At 40.4% G+C, this 16,563-nt stretch overlaps 1 protein-coding gene across 2 annotated transcripts in view; it reads left to right on the top strand.

Moving 5' to 3' along the window:
* gask1a (golgi associated kinase 1A) overlaps window positions 1-16,262 on the top strand; it is a 46,160-nt gene extending 29,898 nt beyond the window's left edge. Inside the window, exons 4-7 of one of the 2 annotated variants that reach the window (XM_080426045.1) lie at window positions 2,266-2,388; window positions 6,748-6,851; window positions 8,269-8,334; window positions 16,171-16,262. In XM_080426045.1, the coding sequence (XP_080282171.1) occupies window positions 2,266-2,388; window positions 6,748-6,851; window positions 8,269-8,334; window positions 16,171-16,183 (306 nt within the window). In that variant the 3' untranslated portion in view covers window positions 16,184-16,262. Of the gene's footprint in view, window positions 1-2,265; window positions 2,389-6,747; window positions 6,852-8,268; window positions 10,084-16,170 lie in introns of those variants that run through there. The other variant, XM_080426044.1, reaches the window with a different exon arrangement.
* Window positions 16,263-16,563: the final 301 nt, after the last annotated feature.

Genomic DNA, 16,563 nt, shown 5'->3' with positions numbered 1-16,563 from the left:
CATTCTGCACCATGAGTACTTTTACTCTTGGTACTTTAAGTACATTTTCATAGTTCATACCAATACTTATGTACTTTTACTCAAGTACATTTTGAATTCCGGACTTTTACTTCTAACAGAGTATTTCTACATTGCAGTATTGATACTTTTACTTAAAGGAGCATTTCACCACTGGAAGAAGTTTTCGGTCTTTTAATTAAGTTTAGGAGTCAAGAAACAAGATCCTGGGTTTTTTTTTGTGAATAATCTGTGTTTTTAGATATCTAGTAATCTTCGCATTCTTCGTGACGTTATTTGCGTCATGAGAGATATGTCTCATTCCTTTCCGCACTACATGTTGTCTTGACGCGTCTCAGTCAGACCAGCTCCAAACGACAGCCCCCGTAACACTTTGTTCAACCTTCTTTCGCCACTCGGCCACTCCCATTAGCTGCGGCCAGCGGGCAAACCCCCTTGCAGAGTGAGGCATTACTTTACCTGAGTTATCTTCTGATAGTTGTACTTGAATGTTGACATGAAATAATAATCCTGTGTAGTGTTTCATAAGCGCAAGCTTGAAAAAAAAATACAGCGTGGAGTGGCAGCGCTGGTAAACAAACACCGTCGCAAAGGCTAGGATCATAATACCAAGGATTCGACAGTGATGTCAATACTATGCGACACGGAAGTAGAACAGCAGAAAGATACCAAGGATGTCCCAGTGATATGACATCACTAACGAATCCTTGGACATATATGTAACTAGATGAACGTGTGCGAGTACAGCCAGTGTTGCCAGATATTGTGAGAGAAATAAGCAGCCAGGTCTATGAAAACAAGCCCAAAAGAAGATAACTAGGCCAAGAGCACTTTACCTAGACATGGGATATTATATATTTGAAAATTGCCGATCTACAAGCTCACAACGCTTCGCGACCCATTGTGAGCTTGTAGATCTGCTATTTACAAAAAAATCTTGAGGGGGAAAAAGTGCAAAATGTGGATTTTTTTTTTTTTTTTTTTTACTTTTTATTGGATTTTTCAGAACATGAAAACAAACATACACAAAAAAAGAAAAGACTAGCACATTACTAACTAACAAACCGAACATACAAAACATACAAATACAAACATATAAGGGGAAAATGTGGAATATTTTTGACACATATTTGTTAGGGGCTCCCTGGCACAAATTATAATTTCAGATGGGGGTCTGTGGAAAAATACATGAACATGTTTGAGAACCACTGGTTTAAACAACAATCAAAACATTTGGAAACAAGCCCAAATATCAACTACATTTTAGAAAGAAGCCGCTTATAATAAGCAGACATGGCGACACTGGCATGCTGTTTGGATGTTATTGTTGGAGATCACACCCACATGGAACCTCCCCTGCCACAAGGCACCAAAGCATTATGGTCATTGTAGTAATGCAGCAGTCCAGTCAAACCCTAGTCAAACACACAGATTTCATTATTTTTCTGGCCATAGGGTGCAAATTTTAAATTGTGCTACTGTTATCTACTACAAATACTATTACCATTGAGTGATTGCAGTTTCTTCCAGGGGTGAAATGCTCCTTTAAGTATAACATGTGAGTGCTTTTACCCCCGCTGCTCTGAACACATCCGGTGTTCTGATTGAGCCAAACTTCATATAAAAGTCTTTATTTAACTACTTCAATCTCATGAACCCTAGTATCCCTATTCTGGGCATGTCATAATAGGTTAACATTTGGCAAAACAATTGGTCTAGGCTAGGGGGTCCCCACTCCCCATGCTAAATGATTGCGACGTAGATAGGAACCAAATGGACCCTTACAAGTCTGTAACTCTGAGTGTAGCCTACAGATCATATGGAACAAAAATGAGTTTCGTCTGTACTTCTATACTGTATATCATTGCTTCTTAAAGTGGGGTCCTTGAGGGAGTTCCAGGGGGTCCCCAGCTAAATGATGGATAGTTAGGAACCAAATGGACCCCTATGGGTCTGTAACTCAGAGACCCTAACGGGTCCATTTGGTTCCATTTGTACACTCTCAGAGTATACATTAACATTGATTTTACAATATAATTTGGGGTCCCAGAGGTAGAAATGCCTTTAAATGGGGGTCCGTACTCCGTAGCCTAATGCATGTCAAACTGGGGGTCCTTGGAAATAAAATGGTTGAGAATCACTGCTAGAGCTGTAAAAATCTTCTCTTATGCGGGTCCCTGAGGCATATCTTTTGAGAACCACTGCTGTATATCTCTCTGAATGTGTTGTTCTCCTCTTCCTCTATAGGTGAATGACCGACTAGACAGGAATTGCTGTGGTTTCAGACCCGACCCAACAGAACCCTGTGTGGAGAACCTGCTTCACGTTAAGTGTCGTAACGACAAGGAGCTCCTGCTGGTTCACATCCTGGTAAATACACAGTGAAATCCTCAGTGTTCATTTGACACGCCAGACGCTTCACACACTCTGCTGCCAACCAACCCATCAAAGTGAGAACTGGAGATCACAGAATGATGATGCTGTCAGGACCACATCATTTGCAAAAATCTATAATCAGCAGTATTTCAGTTGATAAAGTATGTAATAATGCTAAAGTACAAGGTACCATATAAAAAGGCAGGTGACTGTTGCACTTCCATAAGTGTGTGACAATATTAACCCATTCAATCCGTGAACGCATCTCTGTCATTTCAGATTTCTTTGGCTATTAAAAAATAGCCATAGTTAAAAAAAAATTGCTTGTTCATTGCCACGCTATGAACTTGTAGATCTGCTATTTTTGAAAAAACTTGAACATTTGTGCAATATGAATATATGTATTTTTAAAGCAAACATTTTTAACTCAAATCTTTGCTTCTGGGGGGTCCCTGGAACAAAAATATTTTGAAATACATATCATTTTGGGGGTCCGTGACATGAAAACGTTTGAGGACCACTGATATAGAAACATACGTTTTTTTCCAAAAACAGTTAGGATTTAGAAGACATTGGTAGAATATAATATTCAAATATTTGCACCAATATTCACGATTTTTCTAAAATAGCAGATCTACAAGCTCATGCTATGAGCTATGAGCTTGTAGATCTGCTATTTTTGAATAGCCAAAGAAATCTAAAATGACAAAGATGCGTTCCCGGATTGAATGGGTTAAAGTGAGTATTGGTCTTTATTTGGCAGCCTGCATATTACAGCCTGTGGCCCGAGTACTTAATCGTGTCTCCTATCTGCCAGATGGGAGACAGGGAGGAAAGTGTGCATCTGTAAAGATAAGTGGACCACCAAAAGCACCTTGGAGAAAAGCCTGATTCATACAAGTCTTACATCACATTGCGACACATTTTTTGTGAGATTGTAGATCTACTTTTTTTCGGTGCGCGACTCCCGCACGCAACCAAACATATAACTCTAGGGTCTAGGCTAAACAGTGAAAATGTAAGGATGTAAAAAATGATCTGCCAGGGAGCTGAAAGTAAATGGAGAGTCAGCAAATTGCAAATTGGCTTTGACATCTATAAAAACGCATTCTCTACAGTTATAACAAAGATATGAAATCTGTCAGACAGTCCTACATTTCTCAAATTATTCAAGGTTTCAATTCAATTCAATTCAATTTTTATTAAAGTGTCAAATCACAACAAGTTGTCTCAAGACACTTTACATGTATAGAAGAGACCCGACAATCCCACCCTGAGCAAGCAATTTTGCGACAGTGGCAACAAAAAACTGCCCCTTAACTGGAAGAAACGTCTACTAGGCTCTAGGGTGGCGGCCTTCTGCCTCGACCGTGTCGGGGGAAAGAAGAGAGAGAGAGAGAGAGAGAGAGGGAAAGACAGAGGAGAGACAGAAAGAGATACAAGGTTTAAGGTTAAACTTTATTTTCCCAGAGGAGACATTTGTCTTGAGCACAGGGCTACACAGCTGTCTCACATAAAAGATCCTAACATAAAAAGAGACATTTGACTATACATTTAACATTGACAACATGACAGCTTAAAAAACAAACTGAATAAGAATTAAAGTGATGAAGTTGTAAGTGCTGGTTTATTTCACAAGGCTCTATTACATTAAGATTTGGCATTAAAACTCAGTAGCTTGATGGCGCTTCAAGGGGTTTGATCTACATGTTGGCAGAGGTTGGCATTCAGAAAAGAAGGGATGTTGAGAGTCAACAATAATTAGAATAATGCCTCATTCCTATTCTCTTTGATTGACATTGTGAGTTTCTCTCTTCGATGAAATGTGATACTTTTGCTGTTTTGTTTTGTTTTTAGCAACAATACATCTAGCCCTATATACCTCATCCTCACCAGTTTACTGTCATGAGCTCAATGTCTATCTCACTCGTTAACGTCAGAGATTTGGAGGAAGTAATTCAGTACCTAAACTCTTGCACTTGATCTCTTGATTCCATCCCCACCAAAATGTTCAAATCTCTTTTTCATTGCTCTATACTGTAAATGACATATATTATTAATAGCTCCCTGTAGACTGACATTTTCACAGCTTTTCTCAAGTGTGCTGTAATCTCACCTCTGCTAAAATTATCTGCATTTATTTTGGAACCTGATCTAAATTTTGAAAACCACATGATCAATATCACCAGAACAGTGTTTTATCACTTAGAAATATATATCAGACCATTCATGTCACAAACTGTTTCATTCATCTCAAGCAGGTTAGACCAGTGTTTACCAAACACTGTGTTGGGTCCCATTTTTGGGTCGCAGATCCATTTTTATGGGTCGCAAGTAAATATAGCTTTTTATTTTACGTTTCCTACTATTGTTTTCTTAATTATATATTTTTTACAGATTTTCAAATATATATAAAAAAAGAATACATACACATTTTTCAGAAATTGTAAAAAGAAAAGAAAAGAAAAAACTCACAACGACGCGTTATGAGTTATATACTATTTTCAGTATTAAATAGGATTTAAGTGGTTAATTCTGATTTTTTGCAAGTTTCAGTCCTGGGGACACACCTTTTGGCTCTCAAGCTGAAAGGTTTGGGAACCACTGAGTTAGACTGTTATGCTCTAGTTGCATGCTTATCCAAACAAGTAGGACAGCTCCAGCTCATTCAAAATGCAGCAGCCAGAGTCCTTACACAACGTATTATACGTCGTGTAAGGACTCTGGCTGCTGCATGAAAGTTTGAACATATTATTCCGGTACTTACTCTGGCACTGAGATCACTTAATTGACCCCCAGTACAAAACAGAATCACTTTCAAAATCATGCTAATAGTCTATACAGCGCATAAAGGAGCACTTCACCCATTTTTAACCGTATTTTTATATAATTGGTCCTCAATATTGCTCATTATAAATTTCCATCAACTCATTCTGTGTCTCATTGGTGGGCTATGGACAGTTCAGAAACCTGCCTACCAATGTCATCATTGAAGGGGATTCCAAGCTAATAGAAACGACAGCCTTTCTCTTTCTGGAAAGTTAGCATGCTGAATTAGAACGAAGCCTTTGCTCTTGCATAAGATATATATTTTAAAATTTATATTTTTTAATTACCAAACCTGCCTACCGATGATGTCACTGGCAGGTGCTTTCTCAACTGTCCACAGCCCTCTTGTGAGTAGACAGAAATGACACCATCTATGAGCATTAAGTAAGTAAGCCTTGCCGAGCCCTGAGGCCCATAGGGCAGGAGCCTATCTCCTGTTTCCTTAGCCTGAGGCAGCTTGATATACAAGCACACCCCCTGAACACGCTAGTACTGTATGTTGCAGGGACTTACCCCAATCCAACCCTTGATGCTGAGTGCCAAGCAAGGCAATTGAGTCTTTGGTATGACCCGGCCGGGGATCGAGCCCCGACCTCCCAGTCTCATGAGCTATGAGCATTAGTGAGGATCAATTATTTGACGATAGGTTGAAAATGGTCGAAGTGGCCGTTTAATGGTTCGGTTCCTCAGTCAATTTCTGAATCGCTCAGTCACTGATTATAACACAGTCAGACCTCTCATGTCACCAGATGATGGTCTTCTAGCTGTACCCAGAATTAGATCCAGGTCCAGTGATGTAGCCTGCAGTTACAGTGCTCCTGGTCTCTGGAACAAGCTGTTCTGCTAACTTGAGGTCCATTACAACTGTGTCCTCATTCAAAAACCTATTCTCCCAGGCTGACGTTGAATTACTCTGCATGCGTGTGTGTGTGTGTGTGTGTGTGTGTGTGTGTGTGTGTGTGTGTGTGTGTGTGTGTGTGTGTGTGTGTGTGTGTGTGTGTGTGTGTGTGTGTGTGTGTGTGTGTGTGTGTGTGTGTGTGTGTGTGTGTGTGTGTGTGTGTGTGTGTGTGTGTGTGTGTGTGTGTGTGTGTGTGTGTGTGTGTGTGTGTGAGTATATTCATATATGTAGCCTACTGTATGTTGCTTACATTACCAATGTTTATGCCTATTATGTTTTGTACTTAAAAGAACATTGTCGCTGTCAGGCAGAAACCTTGTACCTCCATTTTTCAACATTTTATGCTTTTTTGTGTTTAGTAAATGAATGCCCCACTTTGTCTTAGAACAGTGTCACGCAAAGGGAGTGAAAATAGCCTATTGTGAGCTTGTAGCTCGGCCTTTTCAGCTGAATACATTTGAATATAAATAAGAGCTTGTGACTCAACAATAACTACATTGCATCCATTGAAACACTGGTTCTTTTTTTTTCTTCATTTTCTTTCTGCCAAGTCACGGTTTTGGACACATGGAAGCTTTCCAGCCAACAACGATATAGTGTAGTCTGAATATGTGTGTTTCTCCTAGGTGAGGAAGGCAGACCCCTCCAGACTGGTGTTCATAGATAATGCAGGCAGACCACACCACCCCACTGACAACCTCAACTTCAGACTGGTCGAAGGCATAGATGAGTGAGTAGTAGTACACATTCCTGATCTAAGACAGTGGTTTTCAACCTGTGGGTCGGGACCCCCAGGGTGGTCCTCACATGATTTTTGGGGGGTCCCCAGATGACAGTGAAGTGACAATTTAAGGACTTTAAGACTTTTTTAATACATTAAAAAAAAAACTTTAAAATTAGTCAAATTGTCAAATAATATAAGAAAGAGGCAAACATTTTGAAAATAGCTCACAACGCCTCGCAACACGAGGCGTTGTGAGCTTGTAAATCTGCTATTTTCACAATATTTATCTGTGGAACCGAGTCAAACTAAATTGAATGCTTCAACTCCTACATTCCAAGCGTTTATCAGGGTGGGGGGTCCTCAGTTCAAATATGATTATTTTGGGGGGTCACGGTCTGAAAAGGTTGAGAACCACTGATCTATGACACGGTTTTCTACACTTTTTCAACCTATTTAGAGACACTTGCTTCTGCACTTGAGTCTCATTTAAACTCGGTGGTGGAAGTACTCACATTTTGTACTTAAGTAAAAGTACCAATACCACAATGTATAAATACTCTGTTACAAATAAAAGTCTGGTATTAAAAATGTACGTGAGTTAAAGTACATAAGTATTCGCATTAAAATATACGTAAGTAGTGAAAGTAAAAGTACTCATTATGCAGAATGTTCCATTTCACAAGTTTCCAAATGTATAAAAATGCACTTAGTTACTTTACACCACTGTTTAAGCTAACAATAGATTTGGGGTCATGATCCGTTACCCAAAAGGGCAGTGATTTAAAAAGTTTGAGCAGAAACTAATTTAACATTTTGTCTGGTGAGCAGCTTTTCAATCAGCACTACAGAAATGTCCACTGGAAGCTTGTTAGGATTTTGGTACAATGTCTGGCTGATTCCATTATCTATTATCTAGGCTCATCTATTCAGTGAGCTAAATGAATTGGGTCTGATACACATTCCCTATTGTCTGTCATGGAGTATTAGTAAGCTAGTCCAAAACCAGCCTTAAATAGGTCAGTGCAGTGAAACCAAAGAATACAGTCTAATGTTATTTCTCCTCAGAGAATGATATGTGGCAAGATAAAAAAAACTACAATATTGAGATAATAACTAGTGCTGTGCTTATTTATTTCATAACATAACCTTTCTATGTGTTAAGGTTTTATTTTATATTCAGTGATGACATTATATATTACGAAGGTAAAGCATGCATTCTAGGTCATACACAGTTTAAAAAGTACTAGGATACTAGAGGGGCCACTCCCAAACCTGTTCATACTTGCCAATCAAATTACTTGTAAGGTGCTCATCAGCAAAGTACTTAAATGCTTTTTATAACTGCACATTAACTTAACAAGTAAAAACGTGTAAATAAACTCACTGAAACCTAACTGCTTTTTTTCCCTGTTTTGCCTGTCAGGTTTCCAGAGAAAGCTGTATCAGTGCTCCAGTCAGGCTGTCTGGAGAGTCTTCTCCTGCGCTCACTGTACGTGGACAGGGAATTCTGGGAAAGCCATGGTGGGGCCAGGGGCCTCAGGTCACTAATCCACACTGTAGAGCAGAGAGGGAAGATTATACTGCAGTACATCAGGGACAAGAAGCTCAGACTCAACAGGGATCTGTGATTTAATGGACCGGAGTGAAGTACAAAACAAGCTCACCCTTCAGAATGATAAGCTGACCGATAAGACTGAAGCAAAGGAAGCTCTTAACTGTCCTGACGGCAGTCTGTGACTTCAGAGTGAAAAGAGAAATAAAGCTTAGATCTCTTAAAACTGCATGAAACAAGGGCCGGGTCCGGGTGTTTTAAGGGTAAGGTTCCTGCTCACCACCGCAGAGACTGGGGTTTCGATTCCTCCGTGGTGTCGCCGGCTTGGTGGGGCGCTCCCATGAATACAATTGGTGGGTTTGTGGGTGGGAAGCCAGCAGGGGAAGACAGTCTCTGTTGCTGCACTAGGGACCCCTACAGGTTGGCCTGTTCAGCAGGGTGCGGAACTGCGAGGTATAGTTTGTTCCTCTGCACACATTACATCTGTGAAACTCCCTTCTACCCTCCCCCAGATTAAATAATAGGGCGGAATTAAAAACCCTCTTGCAGGAATTCAGGGACAAGTGGCTTCTTCTCAACAGAGATCTATGATTGACTGGTTTGGAATATGAAGCAAGCCCACTCCCCTTGAGTTGATAAAATGAATTGATTAAATCTGTGACCAAGTCTTCCATAGCTCATCCCCCCTCTGCAGCGCAGAACTACATTATGAACAAAGAAATGCTAGAGCAGAGATCAAACTTCAATTCAGATTTTTCTAAGTTGAATGCTTTACTGTGACTATGATGCTGCTAGGCTAGGCATATAGAAATACATTTTAAATGAGCTCCCTACAGGTAGTTATTGCTAGCTAGTGAATTGATCCATTGAGTATGGAGAAATGTGATTATGCATTAGTTTTGTATTGATAGACTCTCTCCCAGCTTGCGTTGTTCAGGCTACCTTTTGTGCAGATTTACAATATACAATACATGGATCTCTGAAAGATCCTGGGTAGCACAAATATAGAAGTTTGTATTAGCTTATCCTACTCACTGCTGGGCCCGTGGGTTGTTTCTCATAACTGGCGTTTAAGTAGTCTCTATTCGAAGAGTAATCACACCAGGGAAATTATTTGGCTAAAATTATTTCAGCCTTTCCAGTACATTCAAATACTTATTTTCCTACCAATAGTGTGGAAGCATGGTCTGTGTTTTTTTTGTAATTATATTTTCTATAGCCAGCAGCAGATTGAGTGATTGATTTGAGTGTCTGTTTTTTATGAGATAAGCATTTCTGCGTTTTAATCGAGGGATTAAAATTGGCTGTCAGAAAATAGCTTCTGGACTGGATCCATGAAGCCTTAGGTTGAAAATCTACAAAAAATATATTTTCTCAAAATGCGTTTTCATAGCACTTTCATTACATTTGACAAAAAGAAAGAGATGAAAGAAAGCTGAACAAAAACAGGATAAGGAAGTGTCATTACAAATGTGAAGAAGCTTAGGATCTTCTGCGAGTGTGAACACATTTATAAAGCTTGAATTAAATTAAAGAAATATAGATCTGATGCAATTTTGTTGTGGTGAAAATGACAGATAATATTATTTCAATCTGTGTTGTGCTTTGGCTGTTACAAAATAGTACCCCGGTTATTTCTAATGGATGGATTAATGCCATTTTTAGGGTTCCCTGCTTCCATCATCACTGAATAAATGGCTCTAATGAGAAATGTTCTAATGTGTGATCCTCTCCTTATCTCCACCATCTCACTTTCACAGTATCCAGTGAATTATGGCTATTTTTCCATTGCACATTTTTATCAGCTTTCATTTTCAGCACACTAGCAACTACAGTAGCTCATTAAGCTGGAGTACGCTCTGTACCTACCGCTTTCATATATCATCGCTTTTGGGCAGAAAACCAAGTTTTTCTGTTCCAATGGATCCAATGTAGTTATTATTCAGTCACAAGCTCTCTTGTTAATACTTTTTATTGGTTAAATATTTATAAAATCCACAGACAGACTTAACCACTTTCAACCTGAAAATATGCTGAGAAACATAATGCTGAGAACATGTTGAGAACTAGCATTTGCAGAGTGAATGTAAACCTAACTACACTACACACTACTATTGAAAAGATGGTTATCTGGCCTATGATATGAATGACTTGTTATTTTTTGTTGAAAGAATAGTTCCCATAGAAACACTGTAGTTCACTGCCAAGTTGGTTATTTGATATCGAATTGTTCATTTTAATAGAAGCTGTTTGCAGAGGTGGTTCTGCCAATGCTTGCAAGTGCCCAAGATCAAAAAACAACATTTATTCTCCAGTTGAAAGACCGAAAACACAAAAAAAACAGTTATTTTCTATATCCCTCTTCCATCTCCTGAATCTATTACTTTTGGATTTTGTTCAGACCTCTGGGACTGACTGTCCACACTGTTATTTGCAAGTGAAGTTAACGGGGCGGCCATAGCTGAGTGGTTAGTGAGCCCGCCTAGGGAACCAGAGGCCCTGGTTGCCCCAGGTTCGATTCCAGGCTATCCCAGCATATGTGCCGATGATATGAAATTTGTCCCTGAGCAAGACTCTTAACCCCAATTGCTCACAGGTTCTCATTGGAAACAAGACCGCAAGGACTTTCATGAACGACCTGTTAAAAGGAAAAAGGAATTATTTATGATTAAATCAGGTTTTCTTATTCGGACATCATGATTGTCTTATATGCATTGGTTGCTGTGGTAACAACTTAACAACATAGGCGTGAGTAACGTTTAACATGTTAAACATTTACTGCGATACAATACGTTGTGAGCTTGTAGATCTGCTATTTTTGGCAAGACTGAGACTAATCTTTAGAAATAAGATTTGATTTGCTGTTTTTTTTTTGCTGTTCAGAATTGATAAAGAAACCAATCTGATTCCAATCTGGACCAATCTGATCTGGGCTGCCAAACATAGCCTTGGTGTGCTGGAGTTTGACAGCTGGTGAACTTGAGCTTGTTGGGCCTGGCGTCTGAATCTGTTAAAGGAGAAACATTGATGTCTGGCATGACTATACATAGTACATTGTTCCTGTCAGGCAGAAACCTCATCTCTATATTTAAACTTTTTTGTGTTCTTTTCGTAAATGGATGCCCTTCTTCGTCATACAGTGTCACTCAAAAGTAGCAAAACTAGCCGATCTACAAGCTCAAAACGCGTGGCGACGCAATGCGTTGTGAGCTCATATATCTGCTATTTTTGAAAGAAAGTGAAAGTGGTTACGTTTGTCCGTAGGTCTTATGCATATTGAACGAATGAAAATAATGAACAAGAGCTTAATTGTGACTACATTGACTCCATTGGAACACAGGTTATTTCTTCCATTTCATACAAGGTTTCCACCCATCCGATACCGTCTTCTCTGCCCCATATGTACATGTTCAACATCACTTTATACACCATACGCTTCATGGATCAAATTAGGGAGTGGTTGATATACACAAGGCTTGTGGGTGTTCGTCATCATAATGTGAAAGTAAAGAAAAAGTGTTGCAGTCGTGAATCATCTGTGCATGTTCTGCATCACAAAAGGCTCCATCCTTGATGCATGGCTCTGTGAATTATCTGTACATATTCTATCTAGAACACAAAAGCCGCCATCCATGATGCATGGCTCCCTTACGTGTTGGCGTACATGCTTGATTTAGTGTGCGTGTGCGTGCGTGCGTGCGTGCGTGCGTGCGTGCGTGCGTGCGTGCGTGCGTGCGTGCGTTCGTGCGTGCGTGCGTGAGTGCGTGAGTGCGTGCGTGCGTGCGTGCGTGAGTGCGTGAGTGCGTGCGTGCGTGCGTGCGTGAGTGCGTGAGTGCGTGCGTGCGCATGCATGATGCATGTTTGAAAGCAACTTGTCCATGATGACTCATCTATAATAGCTAAGATATGTGTCACCACCACTGAGTAGCATCATGAAGGCTATTATATTGTGATTCATAATGTGATTCATAATGTAACATACTATTAAATGAGCGACTCAGGTGTGCTTTTTCTGGCTGTAATGAATACAAATTACACAGGCGTCATAAGCCTAATTGTGATGAGAAAGTGCAGCATGCATGGCTAACAAACCATTGACAACTGAATATTCCCCACAGGATAAAAATGTGACCTTTGAAATGGAATTGTTTCACACCAAAGTGATCCCAATTTGATGCCAAAGTTATGAACTCACAGTAGAATGTGAGTATAGAGTTAAATTGACATTGTGGGTGTTGCTGTGCACCATGACATACCTGTATCTCATTTGAGCATGAATGAGTGAACATGTGACCTGGATGGATGGAGAGACAATTTACCCTCTCGAGATTTTGGCACAGATGGACGAGCACAACAGAGACAATTCTTAGATTTCACAGCTACAGAGCTCCGCCTCCCGCAATACCAATTCCGCAGAGAGAAATGTCCTTGTTTCTTTGTCATCATGTAGCTCTTTTCGACTACAATAACTTAAGTGAACCGTGCCGTGAAACGTATTTCACGGGTTCTGGATTTGTATCCAGACGCTACAGCTCGGTTTCTGATACGGTTCTCAGAACCTAATTTGGGCCTTAATCAGTTATGTTTTTATAGTGTACCTGTCCCTTCAGGGGTGGTTATGATTATAATGGAAAAGTAAACAAAAAATATATATCACAGAACTTCACAGGTTCTGGAAAGATTCAGTTTATGGTTCTAAATTATCCTTCATAGTCATAAAGAGCCATTATCTGCCTGCACTTTGTTCTAGAAAGAAAACATTATTTTCAAACAGTGAGTTGAAAAGGTTGACGAAAAGTTGATGACCAAAAAGCCTAATATCTCCCTCGGCCCAAGGGGGAATTCCCATTTAAGCTGGTGGTTGAGAGTTTGGCTTTCCACATGGGAGACCGGGGTTTGAATCCTGGCCGTCGTTACATTGGCACGTTCAACTTCCTCACTCACAATCTCACTCAATCAAATGAAACATAATCAAAATAAATGAATGAGAAATAAGCAGAAACAAACTCATTGTGTTCCTATGGCTCACTCAGGCACTCACTGCTTGCTAAGTACTGAGAGCACCATGTGGTTTCTCAGGCAGTAAAACAGATCAAGGTAATAGGCTATGAAGGTGTTATATTGTCCTTGTAACCGGTTTTATGGGATGATATCAATTAATCATAGGCAGTGATTGGTAAAGTAGGGGATAAAGACTGAAATGAAATATAGACATGCAGGTTCAGTAATGCTGAGAAGAGATTGGGCAAGGCCCCTCCTCTCCTGTTCTCTCTGTTTCTCACTCTATCTCTGTAATTGCATCTGTTGTCTGGTGGCAGAATCATCAACCTCTCCTTCCCCTGGCAAACCAGCACTCGGCAAAGATGTGCCAGTGATGTGCCAATGATGCTTACTCTAGTGCAGGGAATTAAATGATAATGAAACACAGTTTGGACTGTTTTCAGGTCACCAGGCATTTAGTCCTTCTTCATGAAGTCTGTAACCAGTACTTTTGTTATTCCAGTAATGCATTATAATATAAGTCAAAGTCATAATCTAATAAATAGTTACTTCTCATCACCTCCACCAATGGAAGGTTGGATGGGGGTTATGTATTCACCATGTTCTGTTTGTCTGTCTGTCAGCAGAATAACTTGGATGGATAGATTTTCATTACAATTACAATTTAGGCTTGTAGTAGATGCTCTGATCCAGAGTGAAAGTGAAGTGCAAAATCAGAATAGTCAACAAATGACAGGGTAAATAAATACAAATAGTCACATAAGAGAGAGAACAATGTAGTGCTTAAAAAAAACCTTGATACCAGGTAAACATCAAACCACATGAAATGGAATGGAATCATGAAATCATCATTAGGCGGCCCCAATGACATGATTAACTTTCGGGTTGAAAAGTTCAAAGAACAAGGTCACAGTCAAGGGAACGGTCAAAATGACATAATCAAACATATCTCAGGTGGAAATGGCATCTGGACAGAACTGCATAGTGTTGGCAAAGGTACAGTATGCACTCTAAGGAGTCCAATGGTTTTAGTTTACACAGTGTTTTAACACCGTATATTGGTAGCAGTATTCGATGCACAGGCTACAGAAAAAGAAAACTATTCAAGAGAAAAACAGGCAAAACCCCCACTCCTCTCTCTGCTTACTCATTATCCATCACTGTGGAAAGTATTAAGTAAATGAGGTGGAGTTGCCACTGTGGAGCCTGACAAATAGATTTGGATGACAGAAACCAGCACACTGGGCATCATTTGTTTCCTTTCCCTAAATTGGAATGGATACACCCAAAACCCTTCACTTATGTAAATTGCAAACGGCGCCACTTAACCACATCTGCAAGAGAAGCTAAACTACAGCTATAAAATGAAAAATTTTTTTTTTAAAGGGTGGCCACACCTATAAATTCAAGAAATCTCTCAATGTATGTATTTATGTATGTCTGTCTGTCTGTCTGTCTGTCTGTCTGTCTTTCACATATCTTGAGAACCACTCATCCAAATGACTTCACACTATTGCTGAGGACCCAAAGGAGTGCAGTGTTGAGTGTGAAGTGGATCGGATGAGCGGTTTTCCGGAACGCTGCAAGCAGCACTTCCAGGGGCCAAGCAATCTGCCTGCTCCAGAGGGCCAAGCAATCTGCCTGCCAAAACAGCGACGCCCCGAACAGGCACGTGTTCCAAACGGCCACGTGCTCCGCATGACCACGCCCCGACCGGGCACTGTTAGTCATATCTAATTTGGGGGTTGAGAGAAAATGTGCATATAATACATGTTGATTGGACTAATACATTTATCCACCATGATTAACAACAGAACAGATCAGTGTGCATCTTAGAACATGCACTGTTTTCCCCGCAATCATCTTCCATTGCCATCTGTATTTTCACCAACACCCGTGTTCATTTAACTCCTGGGAGTCTAAAAATAGACCCATAATAGTCTTTTTTTAATTTTTATTCTGAGAGTTAACTTAACACTCAGGATTTTGCCATGCAACGAGCCCAGGTGTTGTTGATTTAGCTGTGAGGAGTCATGTGGAGATGACTGCCTCTGTCTCGCCACTGTCTCCTGTGTTTCCTTCGCCGTTGATTAATCGGGCAGCAGCCAACATGTTAACCTCCCTGTCTCCAACATATTACCACATGCCAGCCTGGCTGTTAGACTGTACGACCTATATGAAGTAAGCGGGCTAATGCCGTCTGCCAATGCATGCCATTTAAACTGCCCGGGGTGTTCTGCATTATGCTAAGTTGTGCAGTAACCTGCTTTATGGAAACACAATAGAAATGAGTCTCACCAGCAGTGTGCTGGCATGCTGAGCTGTGCCGCAATCTATCCCCACGGTGTTGTGTGTGTTTTACGAGGCAGCATTTTTTTATATCTGATTTGCAGCAAAATGCCAATCTGACAGCTGCCAGGCAAGACATTGTACATTCTTCCTCAATAAAAGGAGACTTTCTGCATAATCAACACTTTGTTCTTGACTGCCAACCTGCTTCCTTCCCTGTTAAAGCTTGATATAGTTGTTATGTGTTCTTCTCTCTCTGTTCCAGAGAGCCATCACATACTGTATACCTTTTGTTTCACATATTCTTACATTGAAACAATATCATACTGGTAGGCTATATCATCTCTTCTGGTGATACATAGTTGAGGGTTGCGAGTGGAGTAAATCTAAGTGAAATGAACCACATGAACCTTAACTTCCCTATTCCCTCCCTATCTACAACCTAACGTGTTGTGTTGTGACACATTGTGATCTTGTTTTCAGAGGAAATATCTGATGAAGAGGGATAAAAGGAGCTGGGGACCAAGGACACCGGTCAACAAAGTACATAGGGTTTAATGAGTATGCCCCGGCTCTTGTTGTTCAGCCCTGTGGAAACCAGGCTCTTGAATGACATGAAATAGCCCTAGCCTTGTTTGTGCTTGGATCCCAGGTTATTGTTTCTTGAACACCTGCCAACCAGCTGGTTGGCAGTGGAGAAGCTCCTGACTCCTACATTGACCCCCTCTTCCAAGCATGGCAGCCTCTTTGGCTGTGACTGCACTGTTACCTTCAGGCTCCTCAATAAAAGCGAAATGTCTCGCTTATATAAACTCTTCTTTCCACCTTGCTGGCGGTCACAATTTTTTTTCCGTACATGCACTACATGTTTTAAAT

Source organism: Gymnoscopelus braueri, assembly GCF_963280865.1.
Source record: "Gymnoscopelus braueri genome assembly, chromosome: 4".
Lineage (NCBI taxonomy): Eukaryota > Metazoa > Chordata > Actinopteri > Myctophiformes > Myctophidae > Gymnoscopelus > Gymnoscopelus braueri.
This window is presented reverse-complemented; position numbering and strand designations above follow the sequence as displayed.